Source organism: Rhinolophus hipposideros, assembly GCF_964194185.1.
Source record: "Rhinolophus hipposideros genome assembly, chromosome: 7".
Taxonomy (NCBI): Eukaryota; Metazoa; Chordata; class Mammalia; order Chiroptera; family Rhinolophidae; genus Rhinolophus; species Rhinolophus hipposideros.
In genome coordinates this window covers 1089634-1108377 of record NC_138053.1, presented here as the reverse complement: position 1 = coordinate 1108377, position 18744 = coordinate 1089634, and the positions used below count along the sequence as shown (strand labels likewise).

The following is an 18744-nucleotide window of genomic DNA, read 5'->3' as shown; positions in this document are numbered from 1 at the left end:
TGAGGCTACTTTTATGTCCCAATATATAGTCTATCCTTGAGGATGTTCCATGTACACTCGCAAAGAATGTATAGTCTGATGTTCTAGGATGAAATGCTCCGTAAATGTCAATTATGTCCATTTCATCTAAAGTATCATTTAGGGCTGCTATTTCATTATTTACTTTGTTTGGATGATCTATCCACAGCTGTCAATGATGTATTTAGGTAAAAATGTAATATTTATAAAATTCTTCTGGCATATAAGAGCTCAGGTAATCCTAACTTGCATAATTTTACATGCTGTAGAAGTGATCATAATTTGCATGAATATAGCCTGTGTCATAATTTGCTCATAATATTCTTATTCTTAAATTTCAGAGAATTTTCAAGTGGATATTTGTTATCTTTCTCTGCTAATTCTGTAAGATATTATAAAACTTTTTAATTGCCAAACTAATTTTCCTTTTGAAAACTAAAAAGAAATTTAGTCTTCTAATTTTAATAAATAACTATTCTTTGTACCTCCTCAAAAGTATCTCCTTTTCCAAAAGCTCTTTTGCATGATTTTCACCTATTTATTTAATATTTCTTTGCTATGGATCTGATTTCTAGTTTTTTCTCTGCTTTACTTATCAGAAGCTTTAGAGCGCCAGTTATCATCCTCTTATTCTCTTATACTTATCATTGCTATATTTTTCATTCTAACCATTTGTGCTTAATAGTTGTATATCCTTTTTCTGCTGTAAGTATAGATAACTCTTTTCTAAATTATAGTTATGATTCTTGCACTTGTTCTGTTTAAGTGTTACCATTATATTGTTTTCCTGGCTTTGTTCTTTTGACTAGTAAACTTGTTTACTGATCCTAGGTCACATTTTTATTTCACTCATCCTTTAGTGTACCTTGGTGGCTTTTTTTTGGTTATTGTTATTGATGATTTTTGTTTGTTCCAGGTAATTTTATAGTATCTTAATGTGTTTAATAGCAGAAACAACTCTGTACACTCTAGTAACTTCCTGAATGTTCCCAGATGCAGATAACAAAAATTCCACAATCCATGAGAAGAGGTCAATGTCCACAGCTTCAAACTTCACTTCTATTTCCTACTCAAAATATCCTAGGAGAAGCCTCAGCAGTAGGTACCACTCACTGACCAACAAGATCCTCTTCCACATTCAGTCACCTGGAGAATTCTACTGGGACACATCTATCGTGTTTCCCCGAAAATAAGACCTAGATGGACAGTCAGCTCTAATGCGTCTTTTGGAGCAAAAATTAATATAAGACCCGGTCTTATTTTACTCTAACATAAGACCGGGTCTTATATAATATTAATATAAAATCTGGTCTTAATTTTTATTCCAAAAGGTGCATTAGAGATGATTGTCCAGCTAGGTCTTATTTTCAGGGAAACATAGTATTCGCATAAAGTGTTTTCCTTAAAATTTACTCTCCCCACCTTTCTATACAAACATTTCTTGAAAGAAAATGCAAAACACATTTTTTAAATGCCTTCATTTTTTTTCTACTCTCTATTAGTTTGGAAGAATTAGATCAATGAATTCTGTATTATATTTTGGAGCCATCATATTCAAAACTATGGCTCAGTTTAATACGAAGTTGAACAGAATTGTTGAATAATTTATCACAACAGAACATGGTATTCCTAACATCAAAGGTATAAGGCCAGTCACTAGAGAAACTAACGCTACGTAGCAACTGGACTTGAAATGACTACCTAAAAACATTAAGGATAAATAGTATGTCTAAAATTCTACAGTTGTACCTAAATGTAGAACTAAAGCTAAATTAATCAGTCAGCCAAAGCCTCTGTTTTCATTCCTTTTCGTACTCACTAAATACTTTGCTTTTATTTTCAGTTTTTAGAAGCCTGGCTTATATACACTAGTGTCTCAGGAAGACTCCCTGACCACCCCAGAATGAAAGTATGCTTTCTTATACAGAATTCTCTCATAGAAGAATCTATATGCTCACAGTGATTACCCTACGCCTCCTACTTTTCTGTAACTGAAACTGACCAGGGAGGCAAGAGGTGGCAAGCGGGCTGAAAATAACTGGAAATTCCTAAGCACAGCAAAAGAAAGCTTAACTTTCAAAGTTAACAAGTTAAGGCAGGTAAAACTGTGAAGGCCTTCCCTATCGCTGTCTTCAGCAACTTCTGCATATATTCCTGAGTCATCTGGTGACATCTTCAAGCTATCAAGGGTGCCTAAATGTTTTTGGTATTTTAGTACTACATAACACCAAAATAAGTACTAAGGAATTATTTTAAACAATTTTCCTAGAATAACAATGTTTATAGGAAGGCAAAAGCACACTGTATGATCAGCTGTGAGTTATGAATTCCTTATAGTCATGACTCTCAACTAACATGGAACATTTACAGCTTGGTACTTACTAATGGAATCACTTTATATGTTTCTGCCTTATCCCCCAGTTAGCTCTTTTAGAAAGCTAGCTCTGCCCTGACCTATTTTATATTGGAATTCTGGATAAGACTATTTCAAAAAGGAATTCAAATGTTATTGTTTTATTTTGTTTCTAAGTTTGAAAAAATACTCATACCCCATTAAAGTTAAAAGGATTGACAATACCAAATGTTGGCAAAATTGTGAAGCAATTAGAACACAGTCATGTATAGTACAGCCATCCATGAATGAATGAATGATACAGACACTCTGGGAAGCAAGAAGTGTCTATTACAGATGGATATAGATGATATACAGATAGAGATATATAGACACATCTCATGATCCAATGATTCCACTCATTGTTGTACACACACACACACACACACACACACACACACTCACTCACAGCAAAAGTCAGACAATTAAGTTTGTGAACTTTCCACTATGTAAGTGCATGGTGGAAAGTTTGTGAATTTAATTGTCAGCGAGAGCATGCGTGTGCGTGTGTGTGTGTGTGTGTGTGTGTGTGTGTGTGTGTGTACCCAAGAGAAATCAAAGTTTATGTCCACCAAAAGTAATGTAGAAAAATGTTCTTAGCAACTCTGCCCACAGTATCCCAAAACTAGAAACACCAAATGTCGGTAAGTGGAACAATGGATAATTTGTGTTAAGTTTTAAAAAATACAGTAATGAAAAAGAATGAGCTACTACAATTTACAATATTATGGGTGAATCTCATGTTAAATGAAAGAAGCCAGGAACAAAATAATAAATAGAAACGATTGCATTTATATGAAGTTCAAAACCAAGCAAGATTGATTATTTTTGAACTTCATATACAACCTCACATCACTTCTGGTGATTAAGTTCGGAATAGTAGTTACTTTCGGGTTGAGGAGGATATTGACTAGGAAGCATAAAAGAGCCTCTTGGGTGCTGGTAATTTTCTATATCTTTATATGGATGGAGATTATACAAATATATACAGATGTAAAGATTCATCAAATTGTACTCTTGGAATAAGCATTGGAAGTTCTAGTCATGGTTCTGCCATGTGAGATTCTTGACAAAGCACAGAACGTCATTGGGTGCCCATTCTGTATACTAAATGCTAAGGACTCTTTCCTTTCCAAAATCCATTAATTCTAAATATCTATAAATTTCCTCAGATGTTTACCTTAAACATAGTAAGTATATAGGCAAAATGAACTTTATATAGGCAAAATGAACTTTTTCTGATTTCCACCAAAATTTCACTTGAGCATATCTCTTTAATCCCTATTTGAAAAGACTATGGCGGGGGTGGGGGAGTGTGGGGAATAGCATATTTGGTAGACTTACAAGCACAGAAAGGAAATGCTTACCTAAGAATACAGGTGATTATAAATTAGTTATGGCCTATTATCTAGAAAAAAAAACACACAACAAACTGTGATGACAGTAGCTAGAGCTGTAATTCTCTGACCCAAGAAAAATAAACTAGAGCTACTGGAGTGATGATACCTAATAATTTGTAATCAATAACTGAAAGTAAGGTGCAGAAAGGTAGCTGTTCCTTTCAAATTATCTACATGAGGAATCAATATTTACTGTTCAAGTTGTATACATTGGAAAAAATTCAAGAAGACATTCCTTGGTAGGGGCAAGCAAGGTACATAAGGGAAGTCACTGCGTTTCCTTTTTTTTTTTTACAGTATATATTACTTTTATAAATGGAAAAAATAAAAAATAAAATTGTTATAACCAACTTTTCTTCATGAGGAGATAATACCTGAATTTAACAGTAGTTTCCACTTTAATATCCTCACTCTAAGATATAAGTCATCAAGTCAGGTTGTCAGATCAAGTCAAAATGCCCTAGTCATACTTCATGATAAAAGTGAAAAGATGCAATGGTTTTAGAAGTATTTGAATCTAAGGAACTTCCTGTATGGATTATGGATTAAGCTTCCAAATTTTTCTAGCCTGTTGTAAAACTCAAAAGAAAATGCATCCATCAGATGACAAAAGAAATACTACATGTAATAAAATGCCATGAAAAAAACCCATTGAGTTAATCCATTGGTTAATCCATGCACTAACCCATTGAGACCAAGGCATGGATTCTAATTCTGGCCATGCCATCTAAATTTGAGTAAATCATTCTTATCTTTCTCACTCAGTCTTCCAATATGTAAAATGAATAGATAGAGTTAGATATTTTTAGCTTTATTTTTCTATATAACTAAAAATTCCTAAATGCTTGGAATTCACTACTTCTCACCAACAGGGTAGATGCTTTTCCTCATATTAACCTTAATCTATATAAAAGCAAATATCCTTATTAATGAAAATATCTAGAAATTAGAAATCAGAAGCCACTAAAATTCAATGATAGGCATTAAAGCCTGAAGTCCATGAAAGAAGCCTTTCATTGCTATGAACTGAGTATGCTTCCACCAAATAAATAAAAAGGACTATAATTCATAAATAAACAAAAGAATTAAATAAATGAAAGGGTTTATAATAAACTAGATAGGAAATTTTTTAAAAACTCATTTATGAAGCTATATCTATTCCAGAAAAGGTCTCTAGGGTGTACATGCACGCGCGCGCGCACACACACACACACACACACATATATATACACACATATATACATACATATACATATATACACACACATACATACCCACTATCTCTATTAGCTGAATATAGGATCAAAATAAAAAACATAACATGTACTCACTTTGACAGAGATACTCCCCCAGCTTTCCCAATCATCTCTTCATGGTGTAACACTGAGTGGTTCCACGGAATATGGAGGAACTTTAAGAGCGTTCTCATCCACCGTTCAGGATGTAAGACAAGTTGTTCATAGTGAACTAACATGCACTTTTTATAGCCAACCTCCATACACTGGTTATACATGGTCTCTATGGCACGATTCCACTTGGTCAAGCAGTCCCTGTAGCTATTCAGGTCAAACCCAGCTATAGTAACTTTTCGAGAAATCATTGAGTGCACTGATGCCCGGCCATCTCGGACCATCAGGAGAAATTTGGCATTGGGAAATAACCTAGCAAGGTACGTTAAGGATTTCAAGGCAAAGGGGTCTTTATTACATAAGTAAGGGGCTGGCTCCCCATGCTTGACGATGATCTCTAGTAAGAAGGCCTGCATGGCGGAATCCAGCACCTCATCGGTGACACCAGCCTCATCCAGGCGTATTTTCTCTTTACTCGACCGTGACCACATCTGCTTCAGGGCCAGGATTCGGGGAATGACCCTGGTTTCCTCCCCACAACGGACATCAGGATGCGCATCTAACATGGCCCTCATGAGCGTGGTTCCACTCCGCGGTACACCACCAATAAAAATTAAAGGCATATCCTTGTGATAGGCAAAGGTTTTGTTGGCTTTGACGTCCAGGCCAGTTCGCGCGGGGCTCCTTGTGCTCTCCAATCTGAGGGGCTGGCTGCGTTCCTCTATTCGGTGATGGCATTCCATGGCGTGTTGGCCCAGGTAAAACACAGTCACAGAACTAATCACCAGACATGCCAATAGTAAGTTCTGCTTCAGTTTTCCAACCATCTTGATGTGGTTATCTTTTTAGTAAACAGATATTTTGCTCCAAATAATTTCCAGAATATGTTCAGGCCATGGAGATTCTACTTCAGAAAGATAATGATCATCTAATAAAAAAGGAAAAAGTTATTTTACCATCACATTAAAATTGTTTACAAATTAGTCATCAGTTATCACAAACATTTTAGCTAGAAAGAAGCTGAAGCAGTCTTAGATGCTTTGATATTCTTAGAACACAAATATACACAAATGCAAGCAAATATAAATCAACATTTCCAATCAGATAAACAGCTTTTCTTAATATAACAATTCTGAAGCTATGCACAAAATGGAAAAGGAAATAAAACTATATCTGTCGGGCAGTCAAGCAAATATTTAGTATGCCCAGGTATATTTAGAGTCCAACTCAAGGCTCATCTTGGGTATTCAGATTTGCTTCATCCCCAAGGAGTCCTTACCTCCATATTCCACTATAAAGAGAAATTACAGACGAAATATACAACTTCTAAATCTTTAACACATGTTGAGTTTATTCACCCCTCAAATTATTTATTTAGGTACCACATGCCCGGTAGACAGCAGTGTTGCTCTCAGGAAACAAAGTCTCATGGACAGACAGGTATTTAAACAATGACAATAAAATGTGATCAGGGCCTTAGCAGAAATAAGCACAGGGGATGATGTAAGTATAATGAAAAGGAACAAGTCTTAAGTAGACTTCTACCTACGAAAGCTATAAAAGCTTTATAGAAAACAAGAGGGACAGGTAACATAAGCAATAGGAACATGTGTGCAGAAACATGATGGCATGACAGAGCCCAGCATGATTAGGTAACATGAAGTCATTCAGGACATATGGTACACGGGGTGCAAAAGAAATTGTGTGTGTCTGTGACCTGGCCTTCAGAAGGACAGATAAGATGTGGACACACAGAGCATTCTAAGCTGAAGATACACTATGACTAAAAGATGTGGACGTGTAAAAGCAGAACACACATGTAAAACATACATACTATGTAAAATACACATATTGTATATATGTGAAACACATGTACTGTGTATATATGAAATATGCATACTATGGATTAGCTAAAACAAGGACACATGCAATGAGGTAGGTAGCAATCAGACTACACCTAGACTAAACAAATTTACCCTAAATCCTCAGAGGGCATGTTTGATGGTTAATTTTGTGTGTCAAGTTGGCTAGACTATAGTACCCAGTGTTTGGTACAATACCTATCCAGATGTTGCTGTGGAAGTATTTTTTAGATATGATTAACAATTCAATCAACAACAAATAAAGCAGATCACCCTCCATAATACAGGTGGGCCTTACCCAACCATTAAGAAAGAGTAAACACAGGTTTCCTGAAAGAAGAGGAATTCTCCTCAAGACTGCAACACAGAAATCCTACCTGAATGAGTTTCCAGCTTGCTGCCCTCAGGAATTAGGACTCAAGATTAACATCAATTCTTACCTGCCGGAATGTTCTATGGATTTTAGAAATGCCAGCATCATAATCACATGAACCAATTCCTTCAAAATTCTCTATCTCCTATATATACATATATTAATATATATGTGTACACACACACATACACACACACACACACTAACAGTAAGTATACCTAGAGAAATGACCAAAAGAGTACATTCTGAGAGGTAGGATGTCTAGCTATGGACTAGTAAGAAGGTAGGTAATTCCTCTCCCCAAAAAGCAATTATAAAGTGGGATGAAATTGACAGAACCACCCTTTCAGCCCCCTGGAAACCCAGCAAAGTAATACAACAACCCAAGAAGCATTTATATTTGAAAGATTGCTAAGTGTTGAGCAAGAACAGTGAGTCTCTGGCAATCTTGCCTGAGATGACTCCCACTTCTGTACCCACCCACTGAGCAGTACAGAGGTTCTGCAGGGTATGGCCGGGCAGGGTAAACCATAAGGACTGGCCGCTTTTGATCAAAGGAACATTACTGCGTTTGGAGTGACGAATAACACGCATGGCTGGCTGTGCTGTCCATGTGATGTTCCAAGTGCAGGTGAGCGAGGAGGGTGAACACTCTAGGAAGATGAGGTTGTGGTCATGGTCGGCTAGCATGTGGCCAGCCTTGAGGCTGCACTCAAGGAGTCATGAAAGGATGGAGTGGAAAGTCAGGGTCGGGGCAGATCTGAAATAGCCTGAGCTTGGAAGGTGCTCCTCTGCCCACATGCAGATCCACTGGCAGAGGACCAGTGCTACCCACAGCTCAAAGCATTTGGGCATGACCACTGTCCTCTAAGCTGCAACCGCGGGGCAAGCCCCTGGAAAGCCGTGCTTAGAAACAAACAATTGTGAGAGTGTGCATGTGTGTGTGCGTGTGTGTGCATGCACACGTGTGTGCGTACATTTGCGTGTGTGTACGAGTGTGTGTGTGTGCATCTGGGCAGCTACATCAGCATGTACCCTAACAATGGGTAACTTTTATGGTATGTAAGCTACACCTCAATACTGCTGTTTTGTTTTTTTAAGAATATATTCCTAGAAAAATATTTTGATGGTATCAGTAGGATACACCAATCAAGATCTGATCTTTGTTTATATATTCATTCCTTTAATTACATATTTCAACATATATCATTGTGTCAGATACTGTACTGTATTATAAAGCTGCAACAAAGAACCACAAAGTGAGAATAGGTTAAAAGATCAGCTTAATAAGACTACAAAGAAAAAAGCATTAATTAAGATAATTGGTAGCAATATAGCATTGAAATATCTAAGCAGAAAACTGTATCCATGATATAAAAGACAAACATAAGATTAACTTATACCAATATTCAGCTTAAAAGGGGATAGGTGGGAAGAAATGATGAAGAGGAAAGGGAGTAATATAGAAATGGACTTAATATTCAACCCTACAATAACACTGTTTGAAGAAACTAAAACTACATCACAAACTAAAACTATATTACAAAAGAAAAAAACATTCCTGAACTTGAAAAACAGACACTAGTCTATAGTCTAATATAGTTCTTAGCCTACGTCTCAAGCAAAACAAGTGACAAACCCAATCTAGACACATTCTGGCAATTTCAAATTTCAAAAGCCTTTAAATTTTCAATGTGAAGGAAATAGTTCTGCGGGCTTCCAAATAGAAAATGAGGACCAATGGACCAAATAACAAGCTGGCACTAGATGATTATTCTCTGGTTTCCTTGTAAATACCGTACTTTTCTTTATTTTTCAAATTTGTTATTAATATAATGAACATGTGCTACTTTTCTAAGTGGGAAAAGAAAAACCATTACTTTAAAAATAATAGGAATAGCCTCTCTTTAAAACTGACATTTAGTAAAGACGTGAAGAATGAGTAGGGATTAGGTCAAGAGTGAAGAAAAGAGCATTCTAAGCAAATGCAGATGCAAAATCAAAAGCCCTGCATTGGGAAGGCATTTTAAAGCTTTCAGGGAGTATGCAAGGCATTGAGCAAGAGGGAACGTGGGTGAGATGAAACCTGAAAGACGGGCGGGGGTCAGATCATAAGTCTTGTGGATCTGGTTAGAGATAAGAAATTTTATGAAAGATGCAATCAGATGTGCCAGATTTAAAGATTTTAAGCAGGAAGTTACTATTTCGTTTTACACAATGTCACTCTAGCCAAAACATCTTTAAAAAGAACAATGTTGGAGGACTCACAATTCCCAATTTCAGAACTTCCTACAAAGCTACAATAATGAGGACAATGTAGTACTGACATAAAAACAGGAATATCGGTAGATAGAATACAATTGCACAAGTCCAGAATTAAACCCTTACATGTATAGACAAATAATTTTCAACAAGGGTGCCAAGAGCATTCAATAGGGAAAAGGTCTTCTCACCAAAGGGTGCTGGGACAACTGGATATCCAGATGCAAAATAATGAAGTTGCATACCTAGTCACAAAAATTAACTGAAAATGAAATAGAGACCTAAGTGTAAAAGCTAAAAGTATAAAAATCTTAGAAGAAAACAGAAGTGTAAATTTTTATAGCCTCGTGTTAGGCCATAGTTTCTTAGATGCAACATCAGAAGTAAAAAAGACAAACACAGATAAACAGGACTTCATCAAATTAAAAACACTTGTGCTTCAAAGGAACCATTCTGAAAGTGAAAGACAAACCAAAAAATCTGAGAAAATATTTGCAAGTCATATATCTAACAAGGTATATATCCAGAACATACAAAGAACAGTGACAATTCAATAATAAAGACCCAATAAAAATGGGTAAAGTATCTGAAAAGGCATTTGTCCAAAGAAGACATACAAAAGATCAACAAACACAAGAAACGATGACTCTTTAGGAAAATGCAAATCAAAACCACAATATGACACCATCTTACACCCACTTGATGGCTACTATCAAAAACACTGACAATAGGGCCGGCCAGGTGGCTCAGGCGGTTAGAGCTCCATGCTCCTAACTCCGAAGGCTGCCGGTTTGATTCCCACATGGGCCAGTGGGCTCTCAACCACAAGGCTGCCAGTTCGATTCCTAGAGTCCCGCAAGGGATGGTAAGCAGCGCCCCCTGCAACTAAGATTGAACACGGCACCTTGAGCTGAGCTGCCTCCCGGATGGCTCAGTTGTTGGTTGGGGCCCGGGCTCTCAACCACAAGGTTGCCAGTTTGATTCCTAGAGTCCCGGAAAGGATGGTGGGCAGCACCCCCTGCAACTAAGATTGAACAGGCACCTAGAGCTGAGCTGCCACTGAGCTCCTGGATGGCTTAGTTGGTTGGAGTGTGTCCTCTCAACCACAAGGTTGCTGCTTCTACTCCCGCAAGGGATGATGGGCTGCGCTCCCTGCAACTAGCAACGGCAACTGGACCTGAAGCTGAGCTGCGCCCTTCACAACTAAGACTGAAAGGACAACTTGAAGACGAACGGCACCCTCCACAACTAAGCTAGAAAAGACAACAACCTGACTTGTTAAAAAGTCCTGGAAGTACACACTGTTCCACAATAAAGTCCTGTTCCCCTTCCCCAACAAAATCTCTAAAAAAACAAAAACAAAAAAAATACTGACAATAATAAGCATACGTGAAGATGTGGAGAAATTGGAACACATATACTGGGGTTGGGTGGGATGAAAATGGTGCAGGCACTTAAGAAAAGTTTGGTAGCTCCTCATAAAATAAAACACTTACCACATGATCTAGCAATTGCCCACACAAAAACTTGTACACAAATGTTCACAGAATCATTATTCATAGCCAAAAAGTACCAATAACCAAATGTTCACCAAATGATGAATGGATAAGCAAAATACGCATCCACACAACAGAGCCATAAAAGGGAGCCATAAAAGGGAGTGAAGCACTGACATGCTACAATATGGATGAACCATAACAACGTTATGCTGACTGAAGCAACTCACAAAAGAACACATATTGTATAATTCCATTTATATGAAATGTCCCGAATAGGCAAATCTGCAGACGCAGAAAAATGAGTAGTGGCCTGAGACTAAGAGGGGGTGAAGATGGAAGTGACTACTATGTGATTTCTTTCTGGGGCGATGGAAATATTCTAAACCTAGACTATGGGGAATTTTATGGTTTGTGGGTTACATCTCAATAACACTGTTTTAAATCATTACACACCTATTAGAATGGTGAAATTAAAAAAAAAATTCTGACAATATCAAGTGCTACCAAAAATGAAGAGCGCCTTAACATCGCATGAATGCACAATGAAACTTCCACTCTAAAAGAGTTCGGCAGAGACATTGATCAAAATGTCGGTGTGAGGTGAGCCTCTGGAAATCTCCCAGGAATTTACAACAAATTGATCAACTATAATTCCACAAAGGACTCCCTGCGCAGCAGACAGGCAAGATGAAGAGTCTCACTACTGAATTCACCAAAAGGTGGTCAAATTGCGAGTGGAGGGGAGGAGGGAAGGAAGAAGTGAGGATATGAGGCAGCACAGGCACAGGACGCAGACGTAGCTCAGTGCTCCGAGCTCACTGCATCCTGGAACTGCCGCAGCTGTGGGAGAGGGAAGACTGCTAAGGCTCCATTTATGGTCCATAGGAACTACTGCAGCTGAAGGAGAGGGAAGAACACGGACTTCTAAGGCTCTGTTTATGGCACACAGGGATGAGGGGACAGCATATAACACAGAAGATCACGGCAGAGATCTTGGAGCAAAGACTGAGGGAAGAAGGATGAAAACAGAGGTTTAAGCCCTCACTGCCGGAGAGAATGGAAGCCTTAGGCACTGAGACTAGCTACCTGTTCCCTATCCTCACAGAGCTCTACCCACCCCCACCTGCCCAGTGCTAGAACTGGACAGTTAGCAGTGTCAGGTTGAAAGACCAGAATGTTTGCAGTTCTGAGAACTGTTGTCCGCAGACACAGATTTGCAACCAAACTAGTTCCGGCAAAGGGGAGGGAACCGTGGAAGCAGGACAGGCTGTAGTGGTGGTCGCTGACATTACTCTGGGCCCCACCCCTGTCCTGACCTATCTGAGCGGATACCTGCAGGAGTAAACAGAACTACTAAAACACACAGGCTCTGAATCTGGTGCAGGAAGAGCTTTTGAACTTCAAAAGCTCTCCGCATCCCCACAGGGACGCACTGCCCTAGGACCCAGGAGAACTGTTAACATGGAGAGGCCCACCTTTCAGGGAATCCCCCCATTGTGTGAGAAGCTGGAATAGTGCAGAGAAAACATAATAATACAGTGTAAGAGAGAAAAAAGGGCTGCAGTCGGAGAGAATGGAAAACATTCTACCAACATGTACTGGAAAACAAAAGACACACCTCTTCCTATCAAACTATTGCAGAACCCACTCCTGTACACATCTTGGAAGAAAAATAATAAATCATTAATTGCCATGAATAACCAAGGAAACAAGAAAGCTCAGAAAGAAAGTGAAAAGTCTCCAGAAAATGAACTTAAAGATATGGAAATATGTAACTTAAGTAACAGAGAATTCAAGATTGCAGTTTGGAACAAACTCAACGGGATGCAAAACAACACAGAAAGGCAGTTTAATGAACTCAGAAACACAATCAAAGAACAACATGAACATTTTAACAAAAATATAGAAATTTTAAAAGAACCAAATTAAATTTCTGGAGATTCAGAACTCAATAGAAAAAATGAAGAATGAAATAACCAGCTTAGATAGCAGAGTTGACCAGATGAAGGAAATAATCAGTGACATTGAAGATGGAAACCTGGAAATGACACAGATAGAAGAAGATAGAGACTTTAGACTTAAAAGAAATGAAAGAACTCTACAAAAACTTTCTGACTGAATCAGAAAGAGAAATATAAGAATAATGGGCATACCAGAAGGAGAAGAAAGAGAGAAGGGAACAGAGAGTATATTCAAACAGTCAACGGGAATTTCCTAAACTTGTGGAAAAAACTGGATCCTCCAATCCAAGAAGCAAATAGAACACCTAATTACCTCAATCCCAACAGGTTTCTCCAACGCACACTGTATTGAACCTGTCAAAAATCAATGACAAAGAAAGAATCCTCAAGGCAGCCAGGGAAAAGAGGACGGTAACCTACAAAGGAAAGCCCATTAGATTATCATCAGATTTCTCAGCAGAAACTCTACAATCCAGGAAGGAGTGGAACCAAATATTCAAACTATTGAAAGAGAGAACTTATGAGCCAAGAATAATATACCCAGCAAACATATCCTTTAGATATGAAGGAGGAATAAAAACCTTTCCAGACATACAGAAGCTGACGGAATTTTCTAATACACGACCTACACTATAAGAAATACTAAAGGAGGCTATTCGACCACCATCAACTAGGACAATTTGTGGCAACCAAAACATAAAAAGGGGGAGAGTAAAGGCCTAAATCGAAATATGGGAATGGAGAAAGTAAGCGTGCTGAAAAAAAAATGGAATACTCTAAATATAAAACTTTCTTTTACATAAACATAAGGGTAACCACTCAAAAAAAAAACATAGAACTGAAGTATATACTGTAATAAAAAATGAAACAGAAGGAAACATCATAGAATACCACCACACAGAAATAACAGACAGCAACAAAAAGGCAAAGAAACAATGGTGACACAATCTTACCAGAAAATTAAAGATAGAATGATAGGAAATCCGCACATATCAATAATCACCCTAAATGTAAATGGACTGAACTCATCAATAAAAAGGCAAAGAGTAGCAGATTGGATCAAAAAACTAAACCCAACCATATGCTGTCTCCAAGAGACACATCTCAGCTACAATAACAAGCATAGACTCAAAATGAAAGGGTGAAAAATGACACTCTAAGCAAATGGTATCCAGAGAAAATGAGGAGTATCCATACTGATATCAGATGAAAAAAACTTCAGGGTGAAAAAGATAACAAGAGACAAAGATGGACATTTCATAATGGTAAAGGGAACTATAAAACAAGAAGACATAACAGTCATCAATATTTATGCCCACAAGCAGAGAGCACCGAAATATATAAGCAACTACTAACAGAACAAAAGGGAGAAATGGACCAAAACACAATTATACTAGGGGACCTAAATACATCATTGACAGCTATGGATAGATCATCCAAACAGAAAATAAATAATGAAATGACACATTAAATGAAATGGACGTAACTGACATTTATAGAGCATTTCATCCTAAAACATCAGAGTATACACTTTTTTCTAGTGTAAATGAAACATTGTCAAGGATAGACCATACATTGGGACATAAAACTAGCCTCAGCAAATTTAACAAGATTGAAATCATACCAAGAATATTCTCTGATCACAAGGCTTTGAAATTGGATATCAACTACCAAAAGAAAGCAGGAAAAACCACATATACGTACAGATTAAACAACATACTTTTGAAGAACGACCGGGTCACAGAAGAAATAAAAGATCAAAAGATACATACAAACAAATCAGAATGAAATTACATCCTACCAAAATTTATGGGATGCATGCAAAGAGGTTTTAAGAGGGAAATTTATATTATGACAAGCCTATCTCAAGAAACAAGAAAAACCTCAAATAAAAAACCTCATGTTACACTTTAAAGAACTAGAAAAAGAAGAACAAGTGAAACCCAAGGTCAGCAGAAGAATGGAAATAACAAAAATCAGAGCAGAACTAAATGAAATAGAGAACAAAAAGACAATAGAAAAAATTAATGTGACAAAGATCTGGTTCTTTGAAAAGATTAACAAAATTGGCAAACCATTAGCTAGACTCACTAAGATAAAAAGAGAGAAGACATTAATTAACAAAATCAGAAATGAAAAAGGGGAAGTTATCACGGATGCCACAAATACTAAGGATCATCCAAGAATACTATGAAGGACTATATGCCACCAAATTCAATAATCTAGAAGAAATGGACAAGTTCTTAGAAACATATAGCCTTCCAAGGCTGAATCATGAAGAACTGGAAAATCTTAACAGGCCGATCACCAGTAACGAAATTGAATCAGTCATCAAAAACCTTCCCAAAATCAAAAGTCCTGGACCAGATGGCTTCACTAGTGAATTCTACCAAACCTTCAAAGAGGATCTAATACCAATCCTGCTCAAACTCTTCCAAAAATTTGAAGAAGAGTCAGTACTCCCTAACTCATTTTATGAGGCCAACATTACCCTGATACCAAAACCTGGTAAGGACAACACAAAAAAAGAAAACTACAGACCTATATGTCTGATGAATACAGATGCTAAAATCCTAAACAAAATTCTAGCAAATCGAATACAACAATGCATTAAAAAGATTATTCATCACGACCAAGTGGGATTCATCCCCGGGGCACAAGGATGGTTCAACATTCGCAAATCCATCAATGTGATACATCACATAAACAAAATAAAGGACAATAATCATATGATTCTATCAATTGATGCAGAAAAAGCATTTGATAAGATACAACATCCATTTATGATTAAAACACTTACTAAAATTGGTATAGAAGGAAAATAACTCAACATAATAAAGGCCATATACGACAAACCCTCAGCTAATCTCATAATTAATGGTGAAAAGCTGAAGCCCTTTGCTCTACGTTCAGGAACACGACAAGGTTGTCCCCTATCACCGCTGCTTTTCAACATAGTGTTGGAAGTCCTCGCGAGAGCTATCAGGCAAGAGAAAGAAATAAAAGGCATCCAAATTGGGAATGAAGAAGTTAAATTGTCACTCTTTGCAGATGACATGATGCTATATATAGAAAACCCTAAAGACTCCACCAAAAAGCTATTAGAAACAATCAATGAATACAGTAAAGTTGCTGGCTACAAAATCAATGTACAAAAGTCCATTGCTTTCCTATATACCAACAGTGAAATCTCAGAAAAAGAGATAGAAAAAACAATTCCTTTTGCAATTGCAGCAAAAAGAATAAAATACTTAGGAATAAACTTAACCAAGGATGTGAAGGATTTATATGCTGAAAACTATAAGACATTTTTGAAAGAAATTGAAGAAGACACAAAGAAATGGAAAGACATTCCGTGCTCATGGATTGGAAGAATCAACACAGTTAAAATGGCCATATTACCCAAAGCCATATACAGATTTAACGCAATCCCCATTAAAATCCCAATGGCATTTTTTAAAGAAATAGAACAAAAAATCATCAGATTTGTTTGGAACCACAAAAGACCCAGAATAGCCAAAGCAATATTAAAAAAAAAGAACAATACTGGAGGTATCACACTCCCTGATTTTTGCTTGTACTACAGGGCTACAATAATCAAAACAGCTTGGTATTGGCGGAAAAACAGACACATAGACCAATGGAATAGAATTTAGAACCCAGAAATAAAACCACATAAATATGGACAGACAATTTTTGACAAAGAAGCTAAAAACATACAATGGAGGAAAGACAGCCTCTTCAATAAATGGTGCTGGCAGAATTGGATAGCTACGTGCAAAAGAATGAAACTGGACTGCTATCTGTCACCATGTACCAAAATTAATTCAAAATGGATCACAGACTTAAGCATAAGACCTGACACAATAAACTGCATCGAAGAAAACATAGGTACTAAACTTATGGACCTTGGGCTCAAAGAGCATTTTATGAATCTGACTCCAAAGGCAATGGAAGTAAAAACTAAAATAAACGAATGGGATTATATGAAACTGAAAAGCTTCTGCACAGCAAAAGAAACTATTGACAAAATAATGAGGCAACCAACTGAATGGGAGAAGATTTTCGCAAACAGTTCCTCTGATAAGGGGCTAATATCCAAAATATGCAAGGAACTCATGAAACTCAACAACATCAAAAAAAACAACCCAATTGAAAAATGGACAGAAGACCTGAGGAGACATTTCTCCAAAGAGGATGTACAAATGGCAAATAAACATATGAAAAAATGCTCAACATCACTAATCATCAGAGAAATGCAAATGAAAACCACAATGAGATATCACCTCACCCCAGTCAGAATGGCTTTCATCAACAAAACAAATAGTAACAAGTGTTGGAGAGGCTGTGGAGAAAAAGGAACTCTCATACACTGTTGGTGGGAATGCAGACTGGTTCAGCCGCTATGGAAGGCAGTGTGGAGGTTCCTCAAGAAATTACGAATAGAATTACCATATGACCCAGCAATCCCTCTCCTGAGTATCTACCAAAAAAATCTGAAAACATTTATACATAAAGTGTGCTACAATGTTCATTGCAGCTTTGTTTATGGTGGCCAAGACATGGAAACAACCAAAACGTCCTTCGACAGATGAATGGATAAAGAAGTTGTGGTATATATACACAATGGAATACTATTCGGCAGCAAGAAAAGATGAAATAGGACCATTTGTGACAAAATGGATGGATCTTGAAAATATAATGCTAAGCGAAATAAGTCAGACAGAAAAAGCAGAGAACCATACGATTTCACTGATATGTGGTATATAAACCAAAAACAACAAAAGAACAAGACAAACAAATGAGAAACAAAAACTCATAGACATAGACAATAGTTTAGTGGTTACCAGAGGGTATGGAGGGTGGGGGTGGGAGATGTGGGTAAGGGCGATCAAATATATGATTACTCTGGGTGGTGAACACACAATGGGATTTATGGATGATGTGATACAGAATTGTACACCTGAAATCTATGCAACTTTACTAACAATTGTCACCCCAATAAATTTTAATTTTAAAAATGTGAAAAATAAAAAGGAATGTTGAATTTACAATCCTGGGTTCACCCAATCACACTCCTACACGCATCTTGCTCCACATACAGCCACCATTTAGTTATATTCTGATGCTTATCAAATCTAACTGCAACCAAGATTTCTATCCCAAATCTCAGACCTGACCATTCAAAGGCCATGGGAGAACTTTATCACGGTAGTCCACTGGTACGTCAAATTCAAAGAACACCCAATGGAAGAAAATCTTTTTTTCTCTTCCATTTCTTCTACTGGTAAGTAAACCACTCCTTCCCAGATGCCCAAGTTAAAAATCGGGGAGCCTCTATGTAGTTTCTCCCTTAACCTCTCCATAAGTAACTGATGGAAGTCCTGTCAATTAATCCTCCTTCCTATCTCCTGAATCTAATTCTCCTCCCTTTGTTTCCCCTGCTGGCATGGCTTTAATCCTTACCCTCATCCTTTCTCATAAGAGTAGTTCCACAGCCTCCTAACTGGCATTCTTTGATTTCCTTTCATTAGTTCATTCACTTTCCTGTTTCAGGAATGATCTTTCTAAAATGCAAATACACTTACGACACTTCCCTGCTTAAAACCCTGCAGTGACTTTGCACTT

General features: G+C 37.3%; 1 protein-coding gene across 6 annotated transcripts in view; it reads right to left on the bottom strand.

Moving 5' to 3' along the window:
- The window catches only part of TPST1 (tyrosylprotein sulfotransferase 1), a 186580-nt gene that overhangs the window by 106109 nt on the left and 61727 nt on the right, over positions 1 to 18744 (bottom strand). For all 6 annotated transcript variants that reach the window (XM_081053038.1, XM_081053036.1, XM_081053041.1 and 3 more), the window contains one exon: positions 5142 to 6087. In XM_081053038.1, the coding sequence (XP_080909164.1) occupies positions 5142 to 5986 (845 nt within the window). In that variant the 5' untranslated portion in view covers positions 5987 to 6087. The remainder of the gene's footprint in view (positions 1 to 5141; positions 6088 to 18744) is intronic.